Raw genomic sequence first — 27,725 nt, forward strand, 5'->3', positions numbered from 1 at the left:
CATCTGAACTTTTGGTTATGTAGTCAGGGATGCACCGAGGACTTTTCAGGGAAGGCATTTCCTCATCTGGGAGGAGTCACCTAACATGGGAAGAGAAGCCCCATTCTGGGGAAGAAAAAAGACCAAATAAAAACAAAACACACAAGACAAGGGTGTGTTCCCTTGGAAGGTTTGGCTCCATTCAGTCTAAGGACCCTCCTTACTAGAGAGGAAAAGATATTTATAGTTTGGAAATCAGAATTGGGATGAAGATTTGTCTCCCTTTGCCTCTATGGGATGCAGGAATTATCTGAAAGCAAGAGCAGGTGGAGGAGGGCTGATGAATTAAAGGCCTCCTCTCATTGAAAAGGTTGTCAGAGCCTCTTGGGAGACAACACTGGAAGGCAAAAGGAGTTCAGGAAGGCTGGATGTGCTTCTAAGAAGGAAATTTTAAAGGCACAGGAGCAGATGATCCCACATGCTGAAAAATGTGCCAGGAAGGAAGGAGACCAGCCTGGCTGAACAGGGAGCTTTGGCTGGAGCTCAGGGGGAAAAAGGAGCATATGACCTTTGGAAGAAGGGGCAGGTAACTCAGAAGGAAATCAAGGGTATCAGGGTATGCAGGGCTAAAGCTTAACTGGAAATTAATCTGGCTGCTGCTGTAAAGGCCAAAAAAAAAAGTTTCTATAAATACATCAGCGACAACAGGATGGCTGAGAAGGATGCAGGAGGAAACACAGTGACAAAGGATGAGGAGAAGGCTGAGGTACTTCCTGCCCTCTTTGCCTCAGTGTATAATGGCAAGACCAGTTCTCTGGGTACACATCTCCTGAGACAGGGATGGGGAGCAGAAGGAAGACCTTACAATCCAAGTGGAAATGGTCAGTGACCTGCTACAGCACTTGGACACACACCAGTCCATGGGGCAGGTGGGATCCACCACCCACTGTTGTGGGAGCCAGTGAAGTGCTCCCCAAGCCCCCTTCCATCATCCTTTTCCAGCAGTCCGGGCTAGGTGGGGAGGTCTGGGTTGTAAATTGGCAAATGTGATCACCCCTCTACAAGAAGAGCTGGAAGAAAAATCCATGGAAGTACAGGCTGGTCAGCCTGACCTCAGTGCCAGGGAAGGCCATGGAGGAGATCAGCCCCAGTGCCACCACTCTGCACATGCAGGACAACCACGGATGAGGCCCAGCCAGCAGGGCCTAGTGAAAGGCAGCCTGATCTCCTTCTGTGGACGTGGCTCCCTGCACTCCAGCAAATCCTTTGACACCATCTCCCACATCACTCTCCTGGAAAAGCTGTCAGCCCAGGGCTTGGACAGTGGCTCTCGTGGCCGGGTTAATCCTGCCTGGGCAGGGTCCAGGGAGTGGTGGGGAATGCTGCTGCACCCAGGTGGCATCTGGTCACTGTGGTGTCCCCCAGGGCTCAGTGCTGGAGCCAGCCCTGGTTAACATCATTAATGATGAACTGGACAGGGGGATCAAGGGAGTCTGCTGGTGCCATGGAGCTGGGCAGGACTATTGATCAGCAGGAGGGGAGGAAGGCTCTGCAGAGGGATCAGGACAGGCTGGATCCATGAGCCAAGGGAATTAGGCTCAACACCAAGTGCCAGGTCCTGCCCTTGTGTCACAACAACCCCATGGATCCCTCCAGGCTGGGGATGTGTGGCTGAAAAACTGGCCAGTGGAAAGGCAGCTGGGGGTGCCTGGGATGGGCCCTGAGCTGGCCCAGCACTGCCTCCCTGCTCCAAGGCCCTTCCTTTGTAGCTGCATCAGAGCAATCCCACTGGAGCAGGTGCTGCTGTGCCTGAGCTGTGCTTCCCTGGCTCCCTCTCTGCCAGGAAGGACAGTGAGTAGCCAGCTAAGGAAGGGCTGTGATTTTTCCTTTGGTGGGTTCAGCTACACAACACTCTGAGCTTGTTCAGCAGAGCTCTAAGTTACTCTGTGCTGAGGCACAAACAAGGCTGAAAACCTGCCCAAGCACAGCTGGGTTAAAACCATCACCTCCCTTCAGCCTCCTGCCTGCCCTGATCCCTCTATGGATAACACTTTCTGAAGCTGTCTGTTCTAAAGGGAGAAACTAAATTCCATATGTGTGTGTATGAAACAGGAGTCAAAACATCAAAAGCTTCTTCCCCAAGCTGCAGCCACTTGAAAGGCTGCAGGTGCTGGGGCAGCTGTGAGGCTTCACCTCCAGCACGGGTGAGGCACTGGAACCTCCTCTAAGTTTCATTACAGATCCGGCCAAGTTAAATTCTCTGCCTCTGGCACCAGGCTGGAGCTGGACACAATTACAAAAGGCCACCTGGCCTGCCACGGCTGAGACCTGTAACTGAGCCCTGAGGCAGCCCTGGAGAGCTTGGAGACAAGGCTGCTGCACCTGCTGCTGCTTTTTGGCTACCACCACAACCAGCCTCAGGGATAAAAAAAGTAGATCAAGCAAATGGAAAGTATTTCTTTTTTCTAGAGTGATTTCTAGTCTCTCTTTCATGACATATGAATGTTGAGGTGTTGTTGAGGTGGCTCAACAACACCTGAATACTTACATAGAAATCCTCCTTCAAAAGACAGAAAAGCAGCAAACAGATGTCGAAGGGATGGGTAGGAATGTTCTCTGACAGGGAACTTTGACCTGTGCAACAAGGAAGACTTCCACACTCAGCAGGACCACACTCACTTATGGTAACAGCCTTGGAAACAAAGATGTTATTCTTCTTTCACATGTAAAATTTTTCTCTTGCAAAGGTCATTTTAATAATGCAAAACATTGTGGGAGAGAGGCTTTTGTCTAATTCAAACACTGCTCAGGATGAACTTCATTCTGGCAAGGACACTGATCACAGCTGCTGAAGCCCAGCAGTGAGAATGCACATCCCTTGTCAGACAGCCTTGTGTTTTGTCCCTCCTCCAGCACTGCCATGACAGGGTTGGGCTCTGGCTCACACACATCCACAGTTGCAAAATAAAAGGTTATTAAATCAGTATTAGCCATTAAGAAAAAGTCACCTCCCTCCTCCAAGGCAGAGTCATGCTACTGGGTGGCAAAGAACACAATGGCACCTCCCATCAGCCATCATTTCATTGGGTTTATTCTAGTTTAATAGATGATTTATCAGATTTGTGCAAGACAGTTACCTCTAGCACAAAGGGAAAGAAAGTAAAATTACAGCAACATATACACACAAAACAAGATACACAAAATAGAGCTAAATTTATATACAGGTTATTAGCAGCTAGACTTCATTTAGTACATGGCTTTACTCACTACAGTTTTAGGCACAGAGAAGAATTTATCTGCTATGATGAAGGGCCACAATGAATATACCTCGTTCCAAGTCCTCCCTGGGCAGAAACTGCTTTACCTAATGAAGATCTAACTCTCACTTCCCACCAGTTGAGGACACAGCCCTGCACAAAGGATGAGAGAACATGATCCAGCTAATTCAGCATACAGCAACTTTAGATATTAAATATCTGGGGTATTCTTAAGTAGGGTGACATTACAGAGTTATTGAACTAGACTGAATTTCAATGAAACAGTGTCAGGGTTCTTTCCCCCCCGTTTGCTTAGCAAGGACTCTCAGCTGTAAACAACTCAAAGAAGAGCTGGCAAGAAATGATTAGATGTGGAGATTGCTTTGTACGCACTTCACATTCATAATGAAGAATTTGCTTTACCAGGATTTAAAAGCACAAAGGCCATGAAACATTTAAACTTACTTATCAGGTTATGTTAATAAATTACTATGCATTATCCACACGTCAGCCTCCATTGCAGCCTGCACTGCAGCACGTGCTTGGGTGTATTTTCTGTGCTCCCTAGTCTTTCTGATTTAGGACTGCAGACTCAGAGCCCAGCAGAACAAGCCTGTGCTTTACTTGCAGCATACAAGCAGGCTTTTTTGCTTCAGCAGCACCTCTCATGTTTGATTATGCATGCCCAAGTGCTCTGCCAGCCCAGGAACGGCCACATATTTTAATTACTGATTGCTTATGTATAGCAAGCCTGTCACAATGAGGAACATGATCACTTACCCAGTGAAAATGCTGAAAAGAGTAACTACATAACAGAAACAGCCAGATACCGTAACAACACAATTAAAAATTTAAGCAGCAAGCAGATAATTTTAAAAAAACCCAACCAAAAAAAAAAAAAAAAACAAAAAAAAACCCCAAAACAACAATAACAAAAAAAACCCCTTAGCTTATGAGGCAGGTTGAGAATGACACAAAGGTTTTTCCTTCACAACAGCTTCGTTTACAAGTACAGCTCAGCAAGTTTGAAATACTTTATCACAAGAGCTACAAACTTGTTTATCACAGTTATGTCAGAGCTCCTCGCCAAAGGGTGTGTCAGTTTCTGCTGCAGCCAGCCCTCCTCTTCTCCAAGGTTTATTGCTCAGCTACTCTGGAGAAGGAGTGCCTTGGTCGAGGCTTCAGAAAGTGCAGAGAGTAAGTCAGTTTTTCCCTTTAGAAAAAAATCCAAAACACTGAGAAATCAAATGTGAAGGAATAACAACAAAAAAATGGAGAGTTTGGCATTTGATTTTAAAGTGGCTATTCTTGATGTTTTCAGGTAATACAAAAAGGGAAGGAGTTTCAATGTGGAAGGGCAGCTTTGCCACATAAAAAAACCCAAAAGCACACTAACACACAAATATATTTTGGGACCATCTTTACCAGCTTGTCAATTGAACAAAGGTAAAATACCACCAAGCTGGACCATTCAGGGAAGGTGCAACTCTCCTGAAACTCCACATAGCCTGCAAGAATTTTGGCTGTAACTTCTGTTATGCATTGGCAGGGCAGAATCAAACAAGGCTGTGAACAGGGGATTTTTAGGGCCGTCAAACTACAGGAAGACCAAATGACAGTTTTAGAAGTAACAGAACTTATAATTTGTGTAGTACAGCTACTGTTCAAAAAGTAGCAGCTCCTTCCCAGGAACCCCAACATAAAAGAGAAGACTTTTAACATGCAGGTCTCGCTTTTGGTACAAAGCTAACTTGTTCCTATGGCTTCTCTGCTGTGAGGTCCTCCCTGGGACAGAGCAGCTGGGGTCACAGATTGTCAGGAGACTCTTTGGCTGTCAGTGCGAAATCTGGTGCATATCCTTGAGGCTCTCCCGGTGCCTTTCCCGGGACACGTGGCCGCTCAGGCGTGGCAGGGAAGCAGGTGGCTGGGAGGGGAGGGCAGACTCCAGGTGCAGCAGCACAGGCAGGCAGTCACCCGTTCAAACCTCGGGCTGCTCTGCCCAAGAGAAGGTCGAAGCAGAAGCCATCCTGTGCACAGTTTTGAGTCAAGGGGAGAGAGAGGGAGCAGAAGACTCCACTACTGGCAGGGAAAGAAGCCAAGCCAGGTAACACAGATAACAAAAAGTCACAGAAGGGTGTCACACTGTCAGAAATTTCAGCTGTGACATTATCTCGAGCTCCCATGGACAGACAGACAGACATGTGGGCAGGACAGACGGAGCTCTTTGTTTTGGCTTCAGAAAGAGCAAAAGCAAAATTTGCCATTCAGTTTGCTATGTACAACAATACTGCACTGTACACTTCATTAACGAGATGCTGCCTGCTGCAGTCCAGCATTAATTAAATAAAATTCCTCTTAGTCACAAAGAGCAACAGATGAGTATCTCTGTAGGAAGGAGAGCCAAACCCCACTGCTGTACATGACCCTACGTGGTGCCAGTCCTTCTGGGATAAACACAAGTGGCCATTCCACAGTGTCTAATACCTTCCTGGCTTGCCTGAAGCAGAGAACTTTCCCTTTTGTCTTCCAATCCACTTGATCCCAATCCTCTTGGGAGTGTTCCAGCACAAAGCCATGCTATGACTTTCCCCCTACTGCCACAACATTCCCATCCAAGTTAGGCAGTCTCTTTCAGCAGTCCCAGTTTCCGGAGTGCCTCTCTCCTGGCTTCTTCAGTTGAGCCACGGCCGGAAAACTTCACCGTTATCCCTTGGGATCGAAACCCTGAAGGTCTAGGCAGCGAACCCGATCTCCTCCTCATGTCCAGGCTTACACCAGGTTGTTTATAATCATTGCAACTTTTTTCTGCGTTCTGCTGTGGGCTGCTGACTTTGTTAGTGGCAAGAGCCACCTCTGGTCTGATTGTTACAGTTTTGCCCATAGGAAGGAAAGGGCTGGGCTCACTTTTTAAAATCTCATGGATGTTTTGATATCCATTGGTAACAGCCTCTGACTGTTTGGGCTGCACATCAGGCTGCTGAGTGCTTGGGGCATGGTCCACTTGGTCCTGCGCTGGCTTTCCCTTAACTAGGCCGAGTTTTGTCAGGGCCTCATAGCGTGTTTGCTCAGAGGAGAGATCCCGTAAGGAGGAACTTCTGTTACGTGACAAGAAATCGTTTTTGTGCAGCTTCTCCTCCAGTTCAGCTGCCAGAAGAGCTCCCCCATTGATGTTGGCCAGCACCTGAGCCCGCCGCTCCTGGACGTTAACCGCTGCTTTGGAAATGGTCTCGCTGAATTCCTTGCCACTGACATTTGTTATGTTGATGTTGCTTGGGAACCGGTGGAGTTTGGGGGCGGGGGCAGGAGGGTGCTTGGGTGCTGTGGAATAATCACCGTTGGCTACCGGGGCTTTCTTCCTGTCGGAATTCCCTTCCTTGAGGGCGCCGGGGAATCGCGCCCGGCTCTCCACCTGCTGCTCACAGATCTTCTGGGCCATGATGAGAGGAGTGGGGACAGAACGGAGCAACTTTGGATGCTGCACTGGAGGAGGGGGTGGAGGGGGAAGAGGAAGAGTCTCGGACACCGTTGGTGGTGGTGCAGGGGGGTGTGGGGGAAGCTCAGCAGGTGCAGCTGGCTGAGGGCTCTCGGCTCTCCGAGGCGCGTCCAACACTGAAAGGCAAAGCAGCAGAGATGTCATTAACTCTTCACACAGAGCAGAATGCAAGCTAAAATGCTTCTTTTAGCAGCATTTCTGTCCTCTCCCTACCTTTCTAACTCAACCTCAACCCAAATAGCCAGAAGAAACTGTAAGTGAAGTCCCAGCAATGGCATCTCTCAGGCACTGCTGTAGCTCAATTCAGCACGTTTACCATGTGTCACTATCACAGCCCTCTCTCTGCCTTTCACTCACAGTCTGCGTGTTGCTTCACTGTGCTTCAATGGCTGCTCTTTCATAAGAGTTTTGCAGTTCTTATTTTTTATTAAAACAGCCAGGAGAGGACACATTACGTCCCACTGTGTGTACTAGCTGATAGATTCATTGTCCAAACACAGAGAGAACGCACTCTACGGGGTGACAAAACCAACATGCCATATGCTATCTTGTCACAAACTCACTGAAAGGATCAGTCCCACACAGAGTAACACTGAAAACAATCTGCTATCTTAAAACTCCTGAAAAAAATCTTAAAAAGTCTTGGAGAAGAGCAGAGCACGAACAGGTTGGTGAATGCAGTCTGCTTTGTTGCAGTGACTGCGCACAACAGTGACAGCTCAGTCTTCAGGCAGAGGACTGAGACAGCAAACCAACAACTTCATCAGATGCATGACCCCCGTGAGGGAAAAGGAAAAATTAGAAAAAAAGTTACAGTAGCAGCAAGAATTTCAAAAACCCCAAGCAAATTAAAATCACAGTCTTTGGAGCTCCTGATGAGTAACAAATTTATCTTGAGGTAGTAAGGACAGTACAGAATTTCTTAAGCACTTTCTACAGGGAACTGGAGTAGGTCAGGGCTGGATTCAAAGGGAAAACCCACACTTGCAAGGAACCCAACTACCTGGTTCTGTATCTCTGCTGGAAGGGCCTTCATGGTCACTGCTCTCAGGTGTTGACTGCACTAAGTCAATGATATCTTCAGTCTCTGAATGACTGGACACATTTTCTTCTGTTGACCTTGGGGACTGACAGTGGATGCCACTGTCACGTAGGGCCATCTCCTCCAAATCATCTTCTAAGGCATCTATGGTTTCCTCAAAGAACAAAAGAACATCCTGTTCTTCGTGAGTTAAGTATTTCAAACTTTCATCATCCTATGGGGAAAAAAAGGAAAAACCAAAGATTGACACCTTCCCAAAGAGACATTTAGACATTACAATGTTAGAGGACAAAAAAAAAGTTAAAAACCAAAACAGCAGCAACTGGTAGTACATCCTTTAGTTTAGCAAAGAAGTCTTCATTGGAGTTGTACAGAGCAAATTACTAAAAGATTAAAAAAGCCATAAGAGCTACTAACAAAAAAGTCAAAATAAAAAGCCCTACACACACCTGTGCCTTTGCAGGGGTTAGCATAGCTGCTTCTGATTCCAAACTGGGGCAAACTGTGTTCTATGTCAGATTCAGGGACAAGGCTTGGGGAACAACATGAGAGGGAAAGGGTGCACTCAGAAATGGGCTGACTTCCCTTTTTTGCTCAAGTCCAAAGGGTGACTTGACTTCTAGAAGCAATGCTGGAGCTGAGAAGTGTTTCTGCCACTACAAACTATAAACTATCCAGAGGTACGTAAGAGATTACAAAGAGGTAATAGTAAGGAGGGAGAGGGTTTCTAAAGATTTTACCTTTGAGTTACAGGAAGGAAAACCCAAGAACAAATATGAAGACCTGCTCCCTAGCAGTATAGTGCCTTAGGCTATTTTCTTCAGCAGGAAATAATCCTGTAGACCACAGAACTGATAAATAATCACTTGGATTATCCAGTTTATTTTCTCTGAGTCACTGCTCTTAATTAACTTGATTAACACATTATCACTATGCGAAGCTGGGCAGCAATGCTCTAACTCTTTTCCCTCCACCCTGGGAAACACTTTTCCAGAAGCTTGGAGATGACAAAGAATGATTAAGAAAGGCACTGCATTAAGACAATGGATACAGGAAAGACATTTCCCAAGAGACCTGTGTAAGTTCTGGAATGCAAGTATATATTGTTGAAAAGCAAGTGAGGTTTTCCCTTTTCTGGATTGAATTTCTCCCCTGCCAAGCATATACTGGAAACTTTGCTGTCAGTAACTCAACGAGAAGCACCAAGGACACTTCATTGCACGTGCAGACAGGGTAAAAAGGCTACTTCTCAGTGGAGGGCTGGGAGAATTTAGGTAAATACATAAAAGTATGCAGTACAAATATTCAAGAGGTAGCACGTTCTTGCTAGGGCAGCACAACTTGCTTCAAACTCACCGTGCCTGTTCAGATCATCTTACATTAGTTCAGACTAAGAAAAACCTGTGTGCAGCTCTACCTGTTAACTCCTTGCACAAACAAAGCTTTTATCCCCATTCTCAGCACTAAAAATAAGAATGACATAGCTCTGTAGCAAAATAATTCCTATAGATTAAGAAATACAATGTGCTGCATTGTACCCAGTGGCAGTTGATCTCCAAGCACTCAGAATATTACAGATGAGAAAAAAAATGGTTTGAAGCTCTTAGCCTGTGGAGCCAATAGAACATTGGGTAGGAGGGAAAGATGTACAGAGGTATGGTTATTTCTAACTTAGTCTTACTATCCACAGTGTACTGTCAGAATAAGTAACTTATTCCAGCTTGCAGCAAAACTGCTACAAAAGCTAAAATTTGGACGCCATTTGACAGTGCCGGTTTAAAAGATGAACTTCAAAGGCTGACGTAGTCCACAGCTCGCACCCACCACATGTCAGCTTTCAAAGGCCAAGGAAAGTTTTACAGCTGCACTTGAAAAGCAAGAGACAGACAAGCCTTCCTTTTTTGTTTTTTCAGTTTTTTTTGTGTGCGGTTTTTTTCCTTAATGGATGTTGCAATCTCCTTCCTTCCCCACCCAAATACTCATAGGGCTGCTATGTCTAGTAGGCGAGAGAATGACAGGAAAGGAGCCCTTGTTAGGTAGCCCTGAGCTGGAGCTGAACAGGACTCCAAGAGCCTTTTGTTGAGGGTGAGCTCATTGCCAGACTTACACAGGCAAAGGAAAAGAAGAGGGGGTTGTGTTTAAGATGTCCATAGTGACCACAGATCCAGAGTGTGGTACAGGAATTGCTGTGTCCACCTAAAAAAACTGCTCCCACATTAGCTTAACTTGTTTGATCAAGAGCTGAGCAAAGAATAAAGCAAGGAAGCAAAGACTTCCAAAAGCACTTCCTTGCATCCTTTTCTGTGCTGCAAGACTGAACATTTTTCCATTACAGGTAAGATGTGAAAGACAGCCTTGCCTGATTTCACCATCTCTCACGGATCTTGCTGTGTCCCTTTAGGTAAAGGATCTAAATTGAGTAACCATCCCTTTGCAAACACTTTTGTAATAAATAGCATACCAAGATGTGAAAGGCCAACTTCATCTCTGTTAGTACTTTGATCTGTTTCCTCATGCAGTTTCTCTTCAAGATGATCAATAGCACATTTCATCAGAAAAAAAAAAAACCAACCAAACGACAAAACCAAAACCAACAGCTCTGGAGAATAGGCAGTGTTAGGTCAGGGCACTGTACTGAGATGCAAGGCATCCAGTCTGGATAGAAACTCCCTCAGGCCAGATATGTTTCAGTTTGCCAGCCAAGGAAACAATCCCATTTTAGACACACAATCAAAAGAAAAACCTACTCAGGCTGGTCAAACCAAAGGAGCTCAGAGATGTAAAGCAAGCAGTGACTTGCTTTATTTCCACCTGTATTACTTGTATTATAGCAAAGCCTTCAGAAAGATGGGAGGAATTTTTGTAACTTAAAGGTGCCAGTTTTAACTAAGGCTACTAAGTCCTCTTGCAAATAGTTCATTTTCCATATATTCCAACTACTGGAACAGTTAATGTTCTTTCCAGGCTGGTTTTCCAGGCCTCCTTTTTTCTTGATGAATCTGTGTTTTTTAATAGTCAAAGAAAAGTATTTTCAGCTACTTGAGTTATTCACCTCATAGTTTCCATCTACTCCCTACTCTTCATACACAAACACACCTCCCTAAATTAAATCTCACACACACCTAACACTACAAACTTCAAAACTACTGTCAAAAGACAGCCTGAATTTGAAACTTGAATATTGTCCTTCAGCTTAAAATTACATTAAATTAGGAAGATTAAAAAGACTGCTCAGATAGAAGAAATTTGGGATGAAAACAACTGAAATAGCTGAGTATGCTCAGCTGGCATTAATATTTTAGATCTCTGTGCAGCCAAACATTTCCTGCTTATGCCAAACAGGAAAGAGTCTGTTATGACACTGTTTGGTATAAAAGAGGAAAAATAAAGAAATAAGAGAAAGAAAAGAAGAAAGATTCTATTTCATATAAAAGATTCGTTGAATCCTCTCCTGCCTGTTCAATACAATGACTTAATATCCAGAGGCCCACAATTTTTCATATACATCTGTAGAAATTCTGAACATCACATCCAGATCTAAAATCCTAAGACCAGCACAGCTTTGACAGAAACAGAACACCACAGGAAATCCCAAGACATCTGCAGTGCTTAAAAAAATCTAAAACCTGCTAAGAAACCAAACCTCAATTAGCAAAATACCAGAAGAATGCCAGATTCAACTGATTTATCAATCACTTGACAGCACTGAAGAATTAATAGGTGCAATTCCATGAGAAAGAAGTGACTGGGTGCTTCTCAAAAGAACCACGAAGGGAGCAAACTGTTCTAAGGTGTAGTACAAAGGCCAGTGCAGCAGCACTTGGGCCACAGTCTGTTAGTAACAAGGCAGTTCTGCTTGTTAGAAGGGGTGAAAAGGAAAGCCCTGCGTGCAGGAACTGTATCAGAACACACATAAAAGCTTTAGCACAGAAAAAGTCAAGTACCTCTGACTGGATTTACAGGAAAGGGAAATGGAATGGATTGTACTGCTGTGTTACTGAAGCTGGCAGCATGTGAATTACAGCTAAGAACATGAGCTACTACACAGGATCAGACCAAAAATCAGACCAAAAAGCCCATTCAGCTCAGTAGCCTTCAGCAGCTATGAACACATAGGAGTAAGAGAGGCTGTGGGAGGTGTTGCTGTATATTGGACTGGTATATTTTTTTCCTTCCCTAAATCCTTCCAGTTTCCAGCAACACATGGCTTAAAGATTTCCCAGATGCATTGGCATCTGTGTATTTAATAGCCCTTAATGAGCTTTTCTAGCATGAATTTGTCTTATTGTTTGAGCCATGGAAATGACTGGCATGCACAGCATTCTGTGGCAGGGAGTTCCAGAGTGTAATTGTGTGCTGTGTCAAAAAGTGCTTCCTCTACAACCCACTATCTGATGGTTTTGATAATACCATTTCATTTGGTGAAGAAGACTATAATATTGAGTCTTGTTTTCTTCAGTTTACAAGCATAATTGTACCATGTGCTTCATAAGAGGTAGCAAAGCATATAATCAATAGGTCCTAAGTGAGGAAACAAATTATCTACAAATACTTAAAAGATAAACTAGATGAGCTAAAGTCATCAACTGACTAAATTACTCCTAACCTACTTTTAAAGAAAGCAAGCTGAATATCTTCTTAAACTCTGAAGACATCTCTTCGATAAACAAAATTAGGCTGATCAGCCTATAGAAATTAAAGGGAACAAGAAATTGTTAGAACAACATTGAGAAAAACAGGGAGACACTTCAGGCAAAAGCCACTAAATTTTTATTAGTCACACCAAGCTCATTTCTCATGAGAGGGTTATTGACTTGACCAATAGGTGCAAGCACAAGATGTCACATACCTTGATTTGAAACCTTTATGACACAGCCCCCAAAACTAAACACACAGATGAACAAAAAAATGATGCTGAGATGAAGTTACTGCAAGGTACCTGTGCAATCTGTGATTCTGTCAGTTTAAGTGCCATAAAGAGGGGAAAAAAATCTGCTGTTCAGGGATGCAGCTCTCATTCTGGGATATATTAACCAGGGTGATGACATGACAGCACATCCTCATTCGGAACACAGAGTTCAGATTCAGTTGCTGAACTTTGGAAAGGATGCAGCCAAGCTGGACAGGGTCCAGAACAAAGCACGGAGTGCTGTGAGCTTAGCTGCACAGGAAGGCTCAAATAATGGAGCACTTTACATTTAAAACAGGGGAGAAGGAATGGGTGCTGGGGCAGAAGTATTTTAAGATACAAAAAGTTGACCACCCATATAATTGCAACAAATCTTCTTTACTTCACTGAAGGTGAGACAAGTCGAAGTTAACTTTCACATTACAGAAACTTTAATGCAAGTATTCAGTGAAAAGTAGTGAAATATATGAAGAAAACACTCTGGAAGGATTTGCCCACCTGCTGGAATAATCTCTATCTACCAGATCCTACTTTGAAGCACAATGATACAGTTTGTGCACAGAGCCCAAACTGCCTTCAGGATCTGTATTCTCACTAGCACATTTCACAGCAAGATCATTCCTTGCTAGGAGTCAGGCTCTTATTTTTCCAAGGCACACTGCTTCCAGGTCATACTAACATAGCTTAAAGTGGATGAAGCATAGCATAGCTCTCCACACCCTGTAAGGAATGGCTTCCACCTGCCCCAAGGCAGCTGTATCCATACAAAGCAAACAGTCAAAAATTCTTCTCATATTTTGTGTATTGTTATTTGGCAAAGTCCTTGGACATGCTGAAAGGTCTTGTAGTACAGTAAAGCCTGTGGAGTATCAGTATCAACAGGGAAAACCACATTAATTTTATGAAAGGAGTCTGTTTCAGGACTTTGCCTTGAATGTACCTGAAGTGCAGCTCAGCATCACAAGACTCATTCAAATTGTGAGGAAAAGAGGTGGCAGTGGGCTAACAGACACATGATCTGTCCTTTTCCAGAACCCCTAAATCCAGACTGGATTCCCAGTGGATTCTCTTCAGGGAGGTTGAGGTAAAGAGATACCATGGTGCACTTAGAATGCCAGGTCTGTGGCATCTGAATTATCTGTACATATCCAAAAAAGGATAAGGATCACAACAAAGAATTTTTAGGCTACAAGAGACACCATAACTACAAAACCACCAGGTCACCCCTGAGTTAAATGGCTGAGTGTGTGAAACAAAACAATGAGCCAGTTCAGACTACTCACAGCATAGTTGCTCTTCATGTCTACGTAATCAACGTCAGAATGTCACCTGTACTGTACAAGGGATCCAGGAGTGACAAACCATATTCAGTGACTGACTGTGAAGTCATGTTAGAGCCAGAGAGGAAGCTTGTTTGAAGAAATAACAATCAGAACAAGCAAAATCTCTTCAGAGTCATGGCCTCTCCCAATTTAAGCCGTTTGATTAGTGATCAAATAAAATAATCACTTGAACAAATTCTACAGGTCACCACTGTCTCAAAAAGAGTGGTGGTGAACTGTGGCATTAACCAAGGATCTGTCTGATCCAATGGCAAAAAATAAAATATAAAACACAGTGTGATCCACCAAGAATAACAAGAACACATATCCCTCAAAGCTATCACTCAGTAAAGCATGTTCAGATATAGAAGGTAAAGTACTGAAGTTGTAGCAACAGATCCAAGGCACTGGCACAGCTTATTATTAGTGCAGTTCCAATTAGCACAGCTCACTTCAGGTACAACCAGCACCTCTGCCATGGTTTTCACAGGTAGCACAATTGTCCTAGCACATTATTCACACTTAGAAACTAAAGCAGTTACTCATGGCTGAGAATAGATACCCAGTCCAATTATCAGAGACAAGCACTGCAAGAAGGATTGGCTTTAAGAAGCTGGTCTGTGCCTATTCAGTCAAAGGAACAAGGCAAATTGTTTGAAAAAATCCCCAAAACCTAGTTTTACCTTCAAATTAAATGTCCTTAAATTGCTGCAACTGTATTTCATGGCAAGTTAATTCTTATACCACATGTCTGGCAGTGTCATTACAGACTGGGTTTTGGAAGCTAGAATTGCCAAGAACAGAGTGTTTTTGTTTGCCCTCACCCTTGGGTAAGTGCAACTGATTCTCCATGCACTGAGAGAATACACTTCTCTAAAGCAGATGTATGGATACATTTTTTTTACAAAGAAACCAAAATATGTGTGCAAATTAGTCCTCACATATAACAGTTTTTATGGTCACTAACGTTCATGTGAGATGAAGATATCAAGGTATACATTTCTCCCATCTCAACTCAACCTTCTGTGACAGATTTGGCAGAATAAGTCCAGACCTGAACATCTATCATTTCTATGGAAATACTCATAAAATCAAGGCAGCACCTTGCTTTCCATTTTAAAAAATAAATTTGACTTAGAGGCCTGCAGTTGTCAAACATAACTGGAAGCATCACTATAGGTAAGAGAAACTGACAAATCTGGCAAAATCAAACTGAAGTGACAGACAGAATTTTAAGACCTTTTTAGCACATGGAAATTGATGTCCATCTCCTGGTCATTCCTAAACTGACAACCAGTTCCCAGCAAGCAGTGCCAGCACAGACAGGATGCAGGACCAGCCAGGAGTCAGCCAAACCAGCTGTGAGCAGTCAGCAAAGGCTAAAGCCAGTCCAAGTGTTTGTCCCTATTATCACATCCCTGGGTTTGTTTGAATTCCACAGATGCAATACAAAGGTTATATTTAGTAACTAATGCAGCTTGACACTGAGAAGCTTAAGAACCTGCTTTTTCACAATCAAGTGGGAAGAAACCTGGAGCAGCCCAGGCCTGTCATAAGAAGCACTGTCACACTTCTTTCCTTTGCAATACCATTACAAAAACCCAAAAAATCAAAGCCAACCCTGACCTTTCTTGCCATGTCTCTAGGTGAACAGACCCAGGAAAGTGATAAATGAAGAGGCAGTAAGGTCTTTACTTGCTTCTGTTTCAGGGTCCAGTGAAGGCCCAGCGTGCCTGAAAATACTTCCTCACTTTTCTCAGAACTGGCATAATAGAAATTCTTTGTCTACACAAAGTTATCTACTCCTTTCTTCTCATTAGGCCATCAAAGCTTCTGCATCTTCTAAAGTTTTATAACAAAACTACTGAAGCAAGAAGATAATTTCTCTAGCAGCATGTTCCAGCAATTAGGCAGAATTTCCTTCATGTTCAGTTTAACACAGACCCCTTCTCAAATTCAGAAACTGAAATTATGCCTGTATTGAAGAGTTTATATTGTCCAGCCTGTTACTCCACACATGCAAGTTGTCACCCTTACTGGACATGCCACCTACTACACTGCTGGAAGAAAAATCATGAAGGGGATCTGTGGCATCCCAATTAAATTTGTTGGTACACAATTCACAGTCTTCATGCACAAACTCAAACAAGACAAATAAAGGCTCTGTGAACTGCTAATTCACAGCCCTGATGGGGCTGTGCCTATTCAGTCAAAGGGATGGGAATTGCCTAAGCCTGCAGCTAACTTTTACTCCATCTATAAATTACTGCATTACAGAGTAGGAAGGGATTCCAATTCTAGCTGATGCATCATCATATGGGTTATCACATGGCAGGATCTAGTTGGACTATGGGAATTTACGTCATTTTCTGACACAGCAGACCTGGGATGAGACTGTACAAACAGACTGATTTATACATAGCTTTGTTATTCAATACTGATTTTTTTTCAAATGTCTAGTCTCATGCCTGCTACTGCAGCTAAGAATAAAACTGAAGGAAACATGATTGACTATTACTGTGTTAATCTGGAAACTAGTGGTAGAGTAATAAACAAAATTAACTTGCAATTCTGTGTAAAATTAAGTTGTAATTCTCTAGCAAAGTACTACTTCCACCATAATTCTCTAAAATTCAACCAGCTTTCATAAAAAAACCAACATTAACTTCCTGAGTCCAAATTATGTACTTAATCTCTCCCACCCTGACCCTTCACAACTTTTTTTCTAGAACAGATCAGAAACAGTTAAGTAACTAAATTTTGTCATACTGGTTTTGTGTTTTAACTAGCAACACAAGCTGAAGGATACAGTGTTATATTAACAGTAAGTATTTTCAGTAGAAACAACAGAAGAAGGACCTGCATTTGAATTGCCTCCAGGTACCAGAAGACTCACAAAATCGCACAAAACCATGAGTATATCTGAGGTATACAGATAAATACAGGTTTTGCCACTTACTCTTTCACAGAAAACTACCACATTAAAAGGAAACCATCAGGGAGGGCAGAGGGAAGGAGACAGAAAACCTAATTCTGTATTTAAGGCAAGATAGAGATTTAGATTTCCACTTAGGGCAAGCATGTTTACCAGAGTGCTCTTTCCTCAATTAAAAATGGATGCTTTTCAAACGGTTGGGATGATAAAAAAAATATGGAAGGAACCATACCTGCGCTTTCTAGGCTTAGCCTGCCACAGTACCAAGTGTACTGTTGAGTTCACTGCCTGATTCACCCTGCTAATTGGGAAGAACACAGAAGTGCATCCTACTCCCTCAGTTACTCACCCACGATTTAAATGGCCACACACTCATACTCACTAATGCGAGCACAGGTTTGTTTATGGTGACGTATTTGTTACTCATCTAATTAAGGTGGAATAAGCTGAGACCTTTATACAGGAGTGTCAACAAAGAGATTAAGCAAAAGCAGTGTGTAGAACCACCACTATCCTTAAGTTTCTTTACGAGCTATTTAAGAAAGCAAGGGCAGAGCAGCCCTTACTGCCATTCCTGGTTCTCTGGGAGGAAGGGCTGGAGAGAAGCACTCTCCAAGCTCTCAGAGACAATCAGACCAGAATAACAAGCTGTTCTGCCGAAGCTGAGAAGTTATTTCTGGCCTTGGAGTTTAACAACCGAGACAACACCAGCAACCACTTAGGATTAGAAATGGCAGAAATCAATCTTAATAAAACAAAAATCGCGTGATATGGGACAGAGTTATTAATGTAATCTGTATCACTAAGCACAAGGCTCATTAAACACTTACCAAGGCAAGATTTCTGCACCTAGCTTGGCTGCCATGGTTCTCCACACTGCCAGCCCTTTCCATGCTCCCACGCGTGTGCTCCGGAGAGATCTCGGATGCCATTTCAGGAGAATCCACCAGGAGATTCCTAGGCATCACACCTTGACCTATTGATCCCGACGCAGCACAGAATGCCATCAGTGTGTTACGTGGGACTGCTCGCTTTAGTCATGTCTGGAAACAGAGAACAATGTGGTATGGGGTTAATTCTGCTGGTTAAAACACTTGAAAAGGAATGGAAAATAAATGGCAAAAAAAGATCCCACACAAGTTAATAAAGGGCATATCTTTATGTCCTGAAACACATCTACTGCTTTATGGGCATCTTTCAAAACACTGGTTTTGTTCAAAAAGATGACTAAAATTCAACATAGAAAGGTTCTGCACCCCATCCATCTCTTGTGCTTCCAAATGAGATGTCTATGGACTATAAACAAGGATCCTGTATATATCCATGTCCTACAAATTCAGTTTGTGTTTTCCATTATGGCACATCATTAACAGTAATAAAATCCCACTGGCTGAGATACCAACTGGCCCAGCTGAAGTACCTTTATTTGGTTTTAAACAAGAATTCTATTTATGGGATCACATGAGGGAAACAGAACCCCATTCATTTCCTAACACTGCTGCAGTTAACTCGTGCCACTGAAGCAGCTCTATGCCACCTGCTTCTGGTGAAAGATCCATGAGCAGAACTTGGTGCCATTTTTGCATCAACGCATTACAAATTGTGTTTTAAAGCTTCAAGAGCTTTTATTTCACTCAGCCATGAAGAAACAGTACTTGTACATTTGGAAGACACTTACTGAAACAGACATATGCACCAGCATATTCACTGGAGAAAAAAAAACCCAGTTTTTTAAGCTTTCCCAGTGCCCAGTTCTGTAAAACCTCTGAATTGTCATCATCTCCCAAAACACTCTGGCAGAACTTTTTGATTCTCAAGGACACAAACACAAAAGTCATCTTAGTGCACTAACAGCATGAGCAGGGGGTAGGCAAACCACAGAACCTAGCTCATTTCTCACTGCAATACATTAAACCAACCTTTGCAATGAGAAATGGCCTTGCTTGCTAACAGTCCATCTTCTCACCCAGCCTGCCTGTGACCCATGGACAGCAGTGACACATTCCTCAAAACAGCTGGTTCTGAGGTGCCACATTATATGCAACCGGCTGGGAAATGGACACCGCTCCCCTGACACTGCACAAATTAAATGAGATGCTCCTGCTTCCCAAGTGCTTCTCCCTTTATTATGGCTCAAGAGGTGACACGAGAAGCAAAGTCAAGCCTGCATTTCCAATTCAATCGGATTACTTCTCCTTGCTCCCCACAGCTGTGGGCTGAGGGCTGAGAAACCAGAGCCTTCTGGTAAGCTGATTAGTGTTTCATAGCAGTAAGATAACATCTGCCAATACTGAGCAACAATTCCATCCTGCTGATCCCTCCTCCCAGGAGAGGGCTATGACATTACCAGAGGTGCCTCGCCTGTGCCGCAGCACCAACGTGTCCTGTGGGAAAGCTCCCACACAATGCAGCTAGGCTGCAGTCCAGGAAGTCTTGGAAGCACATCCACAACCCAGAGCACTGGGTTGCCACAACAAAAACATCTCATAGCCCTTCTTAGGAACATTAGGTCTAATGATCAAATTTAGCCTTACTTTTACACAAAAAGAACAATCTTCCTTTTTTTCCTATTAAGAACTTTAGCTAACAATGATACAGTGCATCCTCAGGATTATGGGCGTTAAGTGATGCCCAGAGAGGTAGAAGCATGCTCATGGTCCTGGTTTTCAAACTCTTAGGACAGGCAGACCTAAGAGCACTGAGGCAGCTGCTCTACCTTTGGCTGCTGCAGAAAGCTAAACAGGAAAACAGCAGCCCAAGCATGGAACAACAGCAGCTCCATCTACAACAAACCCTGTGGTGCTGAAAAGCCACACACAAACACAGCCACACAAGAAAATATATGCAATTTTTGGAAGCCAACGTTACCAGTGAAAATCTTGACTCCTCTGAACAAGCACACACAAATAAAGATATAATTTTTAGAAGGCAAGACTATCAAAGCATCTTGACACCTCTGAAATTCATAGAAAACTCCCACTGACTTCAGATTCCATCCTATGACAGTCAAGGTGATGTTCAGATGGAAAAGAGAGACCAGCAAGAGGTGAGTATTTCTACTGACATTCAACACATGGCAAATGTTATTTCTCTTCAGCACTTTCAAGTTGCAGCATCAAATTTTTATCCAGGTGTCCCCAATATAAACTGAATATGGCATGTTTGTTCAGTCCCTCAGCGATGCTGTAGACAATTGTGAGATTTCTAGAACTACACTCAAAGCTGTGAACATTTTGTGGACTATATTATGAGAGGCCACTGCTGCAGATTACAATAGCTATCTAATTACAATTACAGATTACAATAGATATCACAAATAAGACCCACATTTAAAGACTAACCAGGAGAAGATATTAATTTATGTTACCAATAAAGAAATCAAGAGGCCCAGATTTTGAGGGAGAAGTATTTAAGAGTATTGTTCTGCTTTCTCCAACTGCAATACCTCAGTTTAACCAGGACTAAGTTCATGGTAGGCTATCTGCATTCAGGACAGCAGGAACAGCCAGATTCAGCAGCAATAAACATTAAAGCCATGACTTATAAATAACAACAAATACCTCAGCTCCCAGCAAGCTCCCATTACTCATTCTGGAGCTGCAGTTCAGATGTTTCACAAAGCTCCTGAACAATGACTAAAGGCAGTGAGTGCAACTGGTTCAGAGAGCCACCCACACAAGAGCCAGTATCAAACATTACAGCACTGGTCCTGCTTTTGTGTTAGAAGCTCTGGCTTCTTTGGGAGTTTTACTCATTTCAGAAAAGCTTGGGAGCTGTGCAATGGTCTGGTGAGCCTGCAGAAAATGTGTGGGGGAAGATTTTTTCCCCCTTCTATCTTTTACATCATCTTTACCACAACAAAGGTACATGTCAATATAATCATAATCCATTCATATACATTATTTCTTCCCCCCTTTCTTGTGTTCTTTATGCTTTGAGAAACTCCTACACCTTTGTACAGTGTCTAGAACAGCCAGAGCTGAGGTGAGGCTGCCCAGCACCGCTACAATACATACAGCACGTTTTACTGACAAATTCTCTCCTAACCACGGTGAACTGAAGTCACTTCATCCTGTTTATGCCATCTCTATTAAGGGAAAGACTTTATAAGTTTAAGATAGAAATAGTCAAGAATCTAGTGAATTTCCAGACCCCACTGTGTCAGTAGGATTGCCAAGGTAAAAGGCAGGGTTCAAAAATGAGGTAACCTTGCTCAGAGAGAAGGAACAGCAGGACGACAGGCAGCTGTTCCTCCTGACCTTCAGAGATGCATTAAATATGGAAGTTGCTCACAATGGGATTTGTTGTTCAGTCATTGTAGCTGGGTATTTTTTAACTTTGCTTAAGAGATGTGTGCCTGTACCATTAGGGATTAATAATAAAAAAATATCAGATCATGACACAGGAGCACAGAAGTGTGACAGGAACAGTACTGTTTGGAGAGAGGATCCCAGACATGAAACCAGAAATGCATCTTAGGGCAGATGTGATTCTATCATCTGAAGAATTCACTTCTTGGTTACACTAGATATAGCTTTCATGAGATATTTAAAACAATACAAGTCACATATCATGCACATTTTTCAGAGAGTAGAAGGAGGAAATTGAAAGATTCTGAAGTTAGCACTGAATTTCACCTCCAAAGATTTAATTTTGCTTTGACAGAGGCAAATAATTCAGAGAGAATGTATTAAGTTGCCATCAAAGATAAGGTGCGGTCTGTCCTTTCAAAAAGGATATTTTTACAGTTTTGCTGACTAAGGTTACTTCTTCACTGAAGCTCAAAGTTAGCATTTACAAGGGACTGTTTCTATAGTAGCAGGAGATTGAAAGAATTTTTTATTAACAATCCTGTTTGAAGACTAGCTTAATAGGCAAAAAGATCAATCCCACAAAAGTGCAAGACATTTAAACGCTAAAAATCAACTGCTATCTAAGCCAGGAGCCAAAAGTCAGCAGACAGCACCAGGCCATTAACTGCACAATATACTTAAGGTGAGTTGACAATTTTTAGAAAATTATCATGCATTTTTAAAAGGGCACAAGATCAGTCTGTCCCTTTCGCTATACATACAATTTCTGGAACACTCTCTGCATGAAACATTTCTGAAGATAGATTTCTAAGCCTCGTTGTACTCTGAGCATCACACAGACTTTGCCTTTGTTCTTAACCAGCTCTTTCTTAGTGATTCAACTGCAACAGAAGAAGTGGCCAGTGAACTTCAAGGCTGGTTTAATCTGTCAGCTGTGCACAGACACAGCAATGCACACACTGCCAGTCACCTTGCACTCCATGGTGGTGGTTGAGTTTGGAGAGTTAAGCATCTGGAAAAAAAACAACTGGAAACACTCTGTGGTCATTAGAAGTGTTACCATGGGATGGGTTTCATAGAAATGATGGTACAGGAGCAGACTGGAGACCTTTATCAGCCTCTGACAGTCGACAGCAGAGCAGTAAAACAAGGCAAAGGAGAGCAGGAATTCATTCAGATTCCTGCATGCTGTGGTCAGGAGACCACAGGGCTTCCCAAAACAGGTCAGGTATTTATGTCTAATAACCTCATGAATTTTTCTTTGTATTAAGTGCTCCTGCAACATACCTCTGAACCAGCTGTACAAGACCAGAGCTGAACAAAACCAGCTGACCCACGACATCTTCACGGCTGTTCCAAACTCCTCAAAACTAACTGATGGTTAGTTATGGTGGACACACCTCCTTGTGAACAGGGCTATCAGCAACTGAATTCTTCTTACCTCCTTCAGGATGTGAAATACCGAGTAAATCCTTGAGCTTTAGGGGAACCCCTCCTCTGTGATATACAGTAAGATTGAAGCTTTCTGGTATAAGAATAGACTAAGTAACAGTACTGCCTACAGAGGCCAAACCTCACAGGCAAGCTGACTAATTCTAGGAATACACAGGATAAACTGATGAGGTTTTGCTGAACACATAAAAATCCCACAGAATCAGACAGTAAATTTATAAGCTGTTCTTACAGAAAGAAACAAAGCAAAACTGAAGTAGCAACAAACAACAGCTGATGTTTGGGAACCAAGGCAAACCAAAACTGGCCAACATGGTTAAATTCTGATGTTTCTTCTCCATATCATGGTGTAAAAGCTTGTCATAACAGTGAGTATGATTCACAGGTTTTATCTGCTCATGAAAAATCCCATGTGTTTGAAACAGTCATGGCTATTTAACATCCAGTAACCCGGAAACACTCCTGCCCTTGTTTAGAGAGGGACTGTCACCACAGTATGGCCAGACAAATAGAAATGCTGATCATTAACAGAAAAAGAACAAAAAAAAAAAAAAAAAAAAAAAAAAAAAAAAAAAAATACACAGACACAGAATCTATGACAGTAAGGTCTACTAAATGAGAGCCAGGCCAACAGCATTTTTTAGACACTTCCTTGGACATCAATATTGATTTGCAGAACAGGTGACAAGTAGGACTGAACAATGTTTAGCCAAATGTGAACTCGGGGGGCTCTCATGGCAGCCCATGGCAGACATGCAACTACATCAAAGTAACTAGAGTGACAACAACCATGCAAGTCTCCCAGAATTCAATGTATATAACCCCAATATTTTGTTTTAAACTTTCTGGTTTCTGTGGCATACTTGTGACAATTCAAACTTTCCTTTACAGGCTGGGGAGCTAAAAGATCCGTTAGTTTTAGAGCTAAAAACAAAGATTCTCTCAGTCCTCTAAATCTGGAAGTCGTAGCCTCAAGAAACACACTGAATGTCATTCATACAACTCGCACCAGAATTTGTGAGAGCTGCCAACAGTGAAATAACTAATCCTGTGTACATACATTTTTGAAAGAACTAGATGGGCAAGGCACCAATTCAGTAAAACTTAAATCTGTCTGACTTCACATGCTTAAATGGTTTGGTGAATTGGATCTCAAATTAAATGTAGCAACCACTTAAAAAGAAAGGAAACAATTGCAAACCAACCAATTTTTATCACCCAAGTAATAATTCAATTATTACACTGAATTCTCCAAATCATGTTTTGCTCAGGAACAATGCCTAAGGTCACACCTTTGACCATGTTAATCCAAGCCTGATGATACCAGAAAACAAGGATTGCATACTGTGCTTCATTCTTTACTGGTCTTTCTAGATTTTCAAGAACATCCTTTTTACTGTTCTGAGACCCTATGGTTCAGAGACTTTTTTACATAGAACCAAGCCAGCAGAAGAGCACAGCTCATCACTGCCTCATACTCCTCTCTGCAGTGTTTGGGAAATGCTCCTTCTTTTAAGGCAGTGGAATACCAGGGCAGTATTTGATGATGCTAAGCACATTGGTCCACCCTCAAGATGGGAAAAGATGTGGCCACACATCTTTTCCTTTTCCCTTGCAAATAAATTCTGTTCCCAGTTCACTACATCAGCAACAGCATCAGCTGAATCTTGTTGCCCAAAATGAAGGCCAGTGGCAAAGGCTCCTACACAACACTGTGGATTAAACCACCACAGATCCCTGAAGTGCTCACATTTCCCACTTGTTTAGAGTGACAGCATTGCTTCCTGCCCCAGCTGAAAATAAAACTACAGCCAGTGACAAGCAGTTACTTTCCTGTAGATTAAGGTCTTACCTAAGGGCACCGATAAGGCTCTCACTGGGACTCTCCAGTTGAGATTTGATGACCAGCAGCTGCTCAGTGGAGAACTACATGTGATACCCAGAGCTGCCTCTCCAGTCCCATACGGGGCTTTAAACACATCCAGGTGGTGGCTGAGCTCTCCTCTGACTTCAATTTGCCTTATGCAAATTTCAACAAGGAAAGCGTCCCATTCTTTTCAAGTTACTCTTTTTAAATCTCCCCTGTTAACATCAGGGCGGTGCTATCTGTGACAGCCAACACTTTAGAACCATGAAGTGTACATAAACAATTTCAGGCACAGACGCCTCTGTAATTAGTCAACTTCTGTCTTGTTACAGGTGCAGCATTGCTGGGGTTTAGGGTTTCATTATGTAACTGCTGCTACAGTCATAGCAATGGTGAGCCAAATCCTGTTTTACACAGCATTTAGGATAGCAAGGCAACTTCCAGCCCCAGTACAGCTGTGTCACAGTCTCACCACTAGATTTTAGGCTGCTCTCCTACGTTTCTTTTTGTGACTGCTACGCTGGTGTGGGGAAGAAAGCAGAGGACATCTGAAGCACAAAGCACAGGTGTTTACTTTAAAAATTAGCAAATTTCGGACATTTAATTCCTATGTAAGTACATAAAGGTCTGCCTGCCCAAGGTAAACAAAACTGAAAACAGCACTGGCAAAAAAAGAGCAGTACAGTCTTGGCCCTGGACTTTACTTGGTACAGGGATCATCCATACACACCCAATTGAAAAGAATATATTTAAGCAGTTAGTTATACTGGAAATTAAAATCACTTGCTTTTATTTTTTAATTAAAAAAAAAAAAGGAGGAGGGAGGATTTGGTAACAGTAACAGCCTGTCTGGCTGGCTTTGAAAGCCACATTCATATGCTCATTTATTTTCATGCTCCAGTATTTCAGAAGGTCAGTCAGCCTGAGACTTGTCAACTGCTCAGGAGTTAGGTTGTTCCAGTTACTATATCCAACCAGCAATCCGTCTGCCAACATTCTTGGTTAATATTTCTCTCAGAGGCATGCAGAGAAAAAGCAGCTATAACTAACAGGATGAGAGGAGTTTTACTACTGACAAACCAGAGATGCAATATAGAAGTCTCCCTGCTCCCTTCTAATGCCAGGCATTACTCGCACTTCTAGTCATAAAAGTTCATTCTACTCATCCACTCCCTATAGTAAAACCTCCAAACAAATCCTTGATAAGAAAGACGCTGCTGGGAAAATCTATTCCATTTCTGAAAAATAAATAATATCTTCATTTCTTAGAGACCCAAGCAAGCAACATTTTTTTCCCTTTTTATTGTTTAAATATCAACTCCCTCTTTATACAACAGTAATTCCTGCAAAGGAAGGAGAAAAGCCACGATCATAATTTTTTAAAGTAGTGACTGTACAAGGAAGGCCATCTACAATGCTGCATTAGTCAAGGATCTGTAGCGAAGTCTTGAAATAATACCTTTTTATTAGCATAAGCCAGAAATTGCAAAAGCTTTTAAAACTAAGGCTTATGCATTAGGGTTTAGAAAGAAGTCTTTCATAAAAAAGGGAGGGGATAGGAAGTAACTGTTACATTTCTGATTCTTGTTACAGCTTAAAATACTTGGAAAATGTTTAGAAAAATTCGGAAGAGGCTGTCTTATCTCTTTCCTATTTCATCTGCATGCTTGTTACCACAGGAATCATCTCTTGCTACACCCATGCACAGGACCAAGCACAAGAGAGCTCCACTTCCAGCAACCTCCTCTCGCTGCCACACTAAAACAAAAACTATTCAGGAAACATGCCCTTGAGATCCTGGATTACTGAAAATCCCAGGAGTGTTTTTAAGGCTGTGCTTTCTCTTTACGGGCACTAAACCTCACCCGAACCACCTAAGATTAAGATCTTAAGAAGCACCAGCCTTCTCATGCTTACCACCTTAGACGGAAAAGGCACCTGACAGGGGGAAGGGGGAAAAAGTATCCTGAGCTAGAATCTGCTACTGTTTACACCAACAGCTTTTCCAGTGGAAACCCTAAAATGCAGACAGTGGGAAAGCAAAGAGGAGGCACAAGGCAGGCGTTCCTCATCACCCTTAGTCAGGCAGGAACAGCATATATCAAAGTTTTACAGGTATCAAACCTTTGCTTAAATATATTTTCTTAAAGTTGCCGATAAGCAGAAGCAAATTTTAGGTTATGCGAGGGAAGAACAAGAAATCCACAGGGGTAAAAAAAATTCTTAACAGCTCAGTAGTGGGAAGCCAAGCCTCGCACACGGCAGGGCAGCAGTTTGCTCATAGTTTGTCTCCTCCCCGCCTGTGTACCAAAACTAACCCAAGCCCAAAGCCGCTCTACGGGGCTGTGCCGGTCCCTGTCCCCGGTCCCGCCCGCCGCCCAGAGCCCGCACGGAGCACCCGGCGTCCCGGCCTCCGCTGCTCTTGGAACAGGAGGGAAGAATAATTAAAAATCCATTAGTGAGTAATAAGAGCAGCGCCGAACCATTGCCGTGGCGGGCTGGCCGGGGCGCGCAGCCCCGCGGCCTCTCCCCGCGGCGAGCCCGAGCCGGGGGCAGGCGGAGCGGCGCGAGCTCGCCCCTCACACCAGCGACCCGAAATCCGGCGGGGACGAGCCCGGGGCAGCGAGGACTCCCTCAGCCGGGGTCCCGCGCAGGGCCAGGGGAGCCCCCCGAGGAGGGGCGGCACTCACCGGCTTTGGGGTCCGCGCCTCTCCCAGCCGAGGGCGGAACGAGCCCCGGCAGAGGACAGGCAGGTGGTCGGAGCAGCGCCACGGGCTCCGCCGAGCAGCCGCCCCGAACTCATGCGCACTGCGCCGGCCGCCACCCACGGCGGGCGGATAAAGCGGCCGGGCGGTGGCTCGGCCCGGCCCGGCTCCGCCTCGCCCGGGCGGGACCGCCGCCTTTGTCCCGGCGGTCGGGGTAGGGCGTGAGGGAGCGAGTCTGCCCTGCCGAAAGGCGGCTGCCGTGCGGTCGGGGCTGAGGGGCTGCGCTGCCCCAGGAGCGGAGCTTTGTGTGTTGGAGCTACGAAGTTCGTCAAGGGTCTGGAGAATCTCACTTGTGAGGAAAGAGGGAGATGGGCTTGATCAGCCCCGGGAGGAGGTGACTGAGATGGGACCTCATCAATGTCTATCAATACCTGAAGGGAGGGTGTCGGAG

General features: G+C 43.5%; 1 protein-coding gene across 1 annotated transcript; it reads right to left on the reverse strand.

Annotated features, from left to right (window-relative positions):
* Positions 1–3,047: 3,047 nt before the first annotated feature.
* PROSER2 (proline and serine rich 2) lies at positions 3,048–27,401 on the reverse strand. The gene is made up of 4 exons (XM_041413360.1): positions 27,260–27,401; positions 17,768–17,980; positions 7,733–7,985; positions 3,048–6,845 (listed from the first exon to the last, which is right to left on the reverse strand). Exons 2-4 carry the CDS (start codon positions 17,942–17,944, stop codon positions 5,854–5,856), a joined length of 1,422 nt encoding a protein of 473 aa, XP_041269294.1. The 5' UTR covers positions 17,945–17,980; positions 27,260–27,401; the 3' UTR covers positions 3,048–5,853.
* Positions 27,402–27,725: the final 324 nt, after the last annotated feature.

The sequence above is a fragment of the Onychostruthus taczanowskii genome, unplaced genomic scaffold (assembly GCF_017590055.1).
Source record: "Onychostruthus taczanowskii isolate IOZ18803 unplaced genomic scaffold, ASM1759005v1 scaffold41, whole genome shotgun sequence".
Lineage (NCBI taxonomy): Eukaryota > Metazoa > Chordata > Aves > Passeriformes > Passeridae > Onychostruthus > Onychostruthus taczanowskii.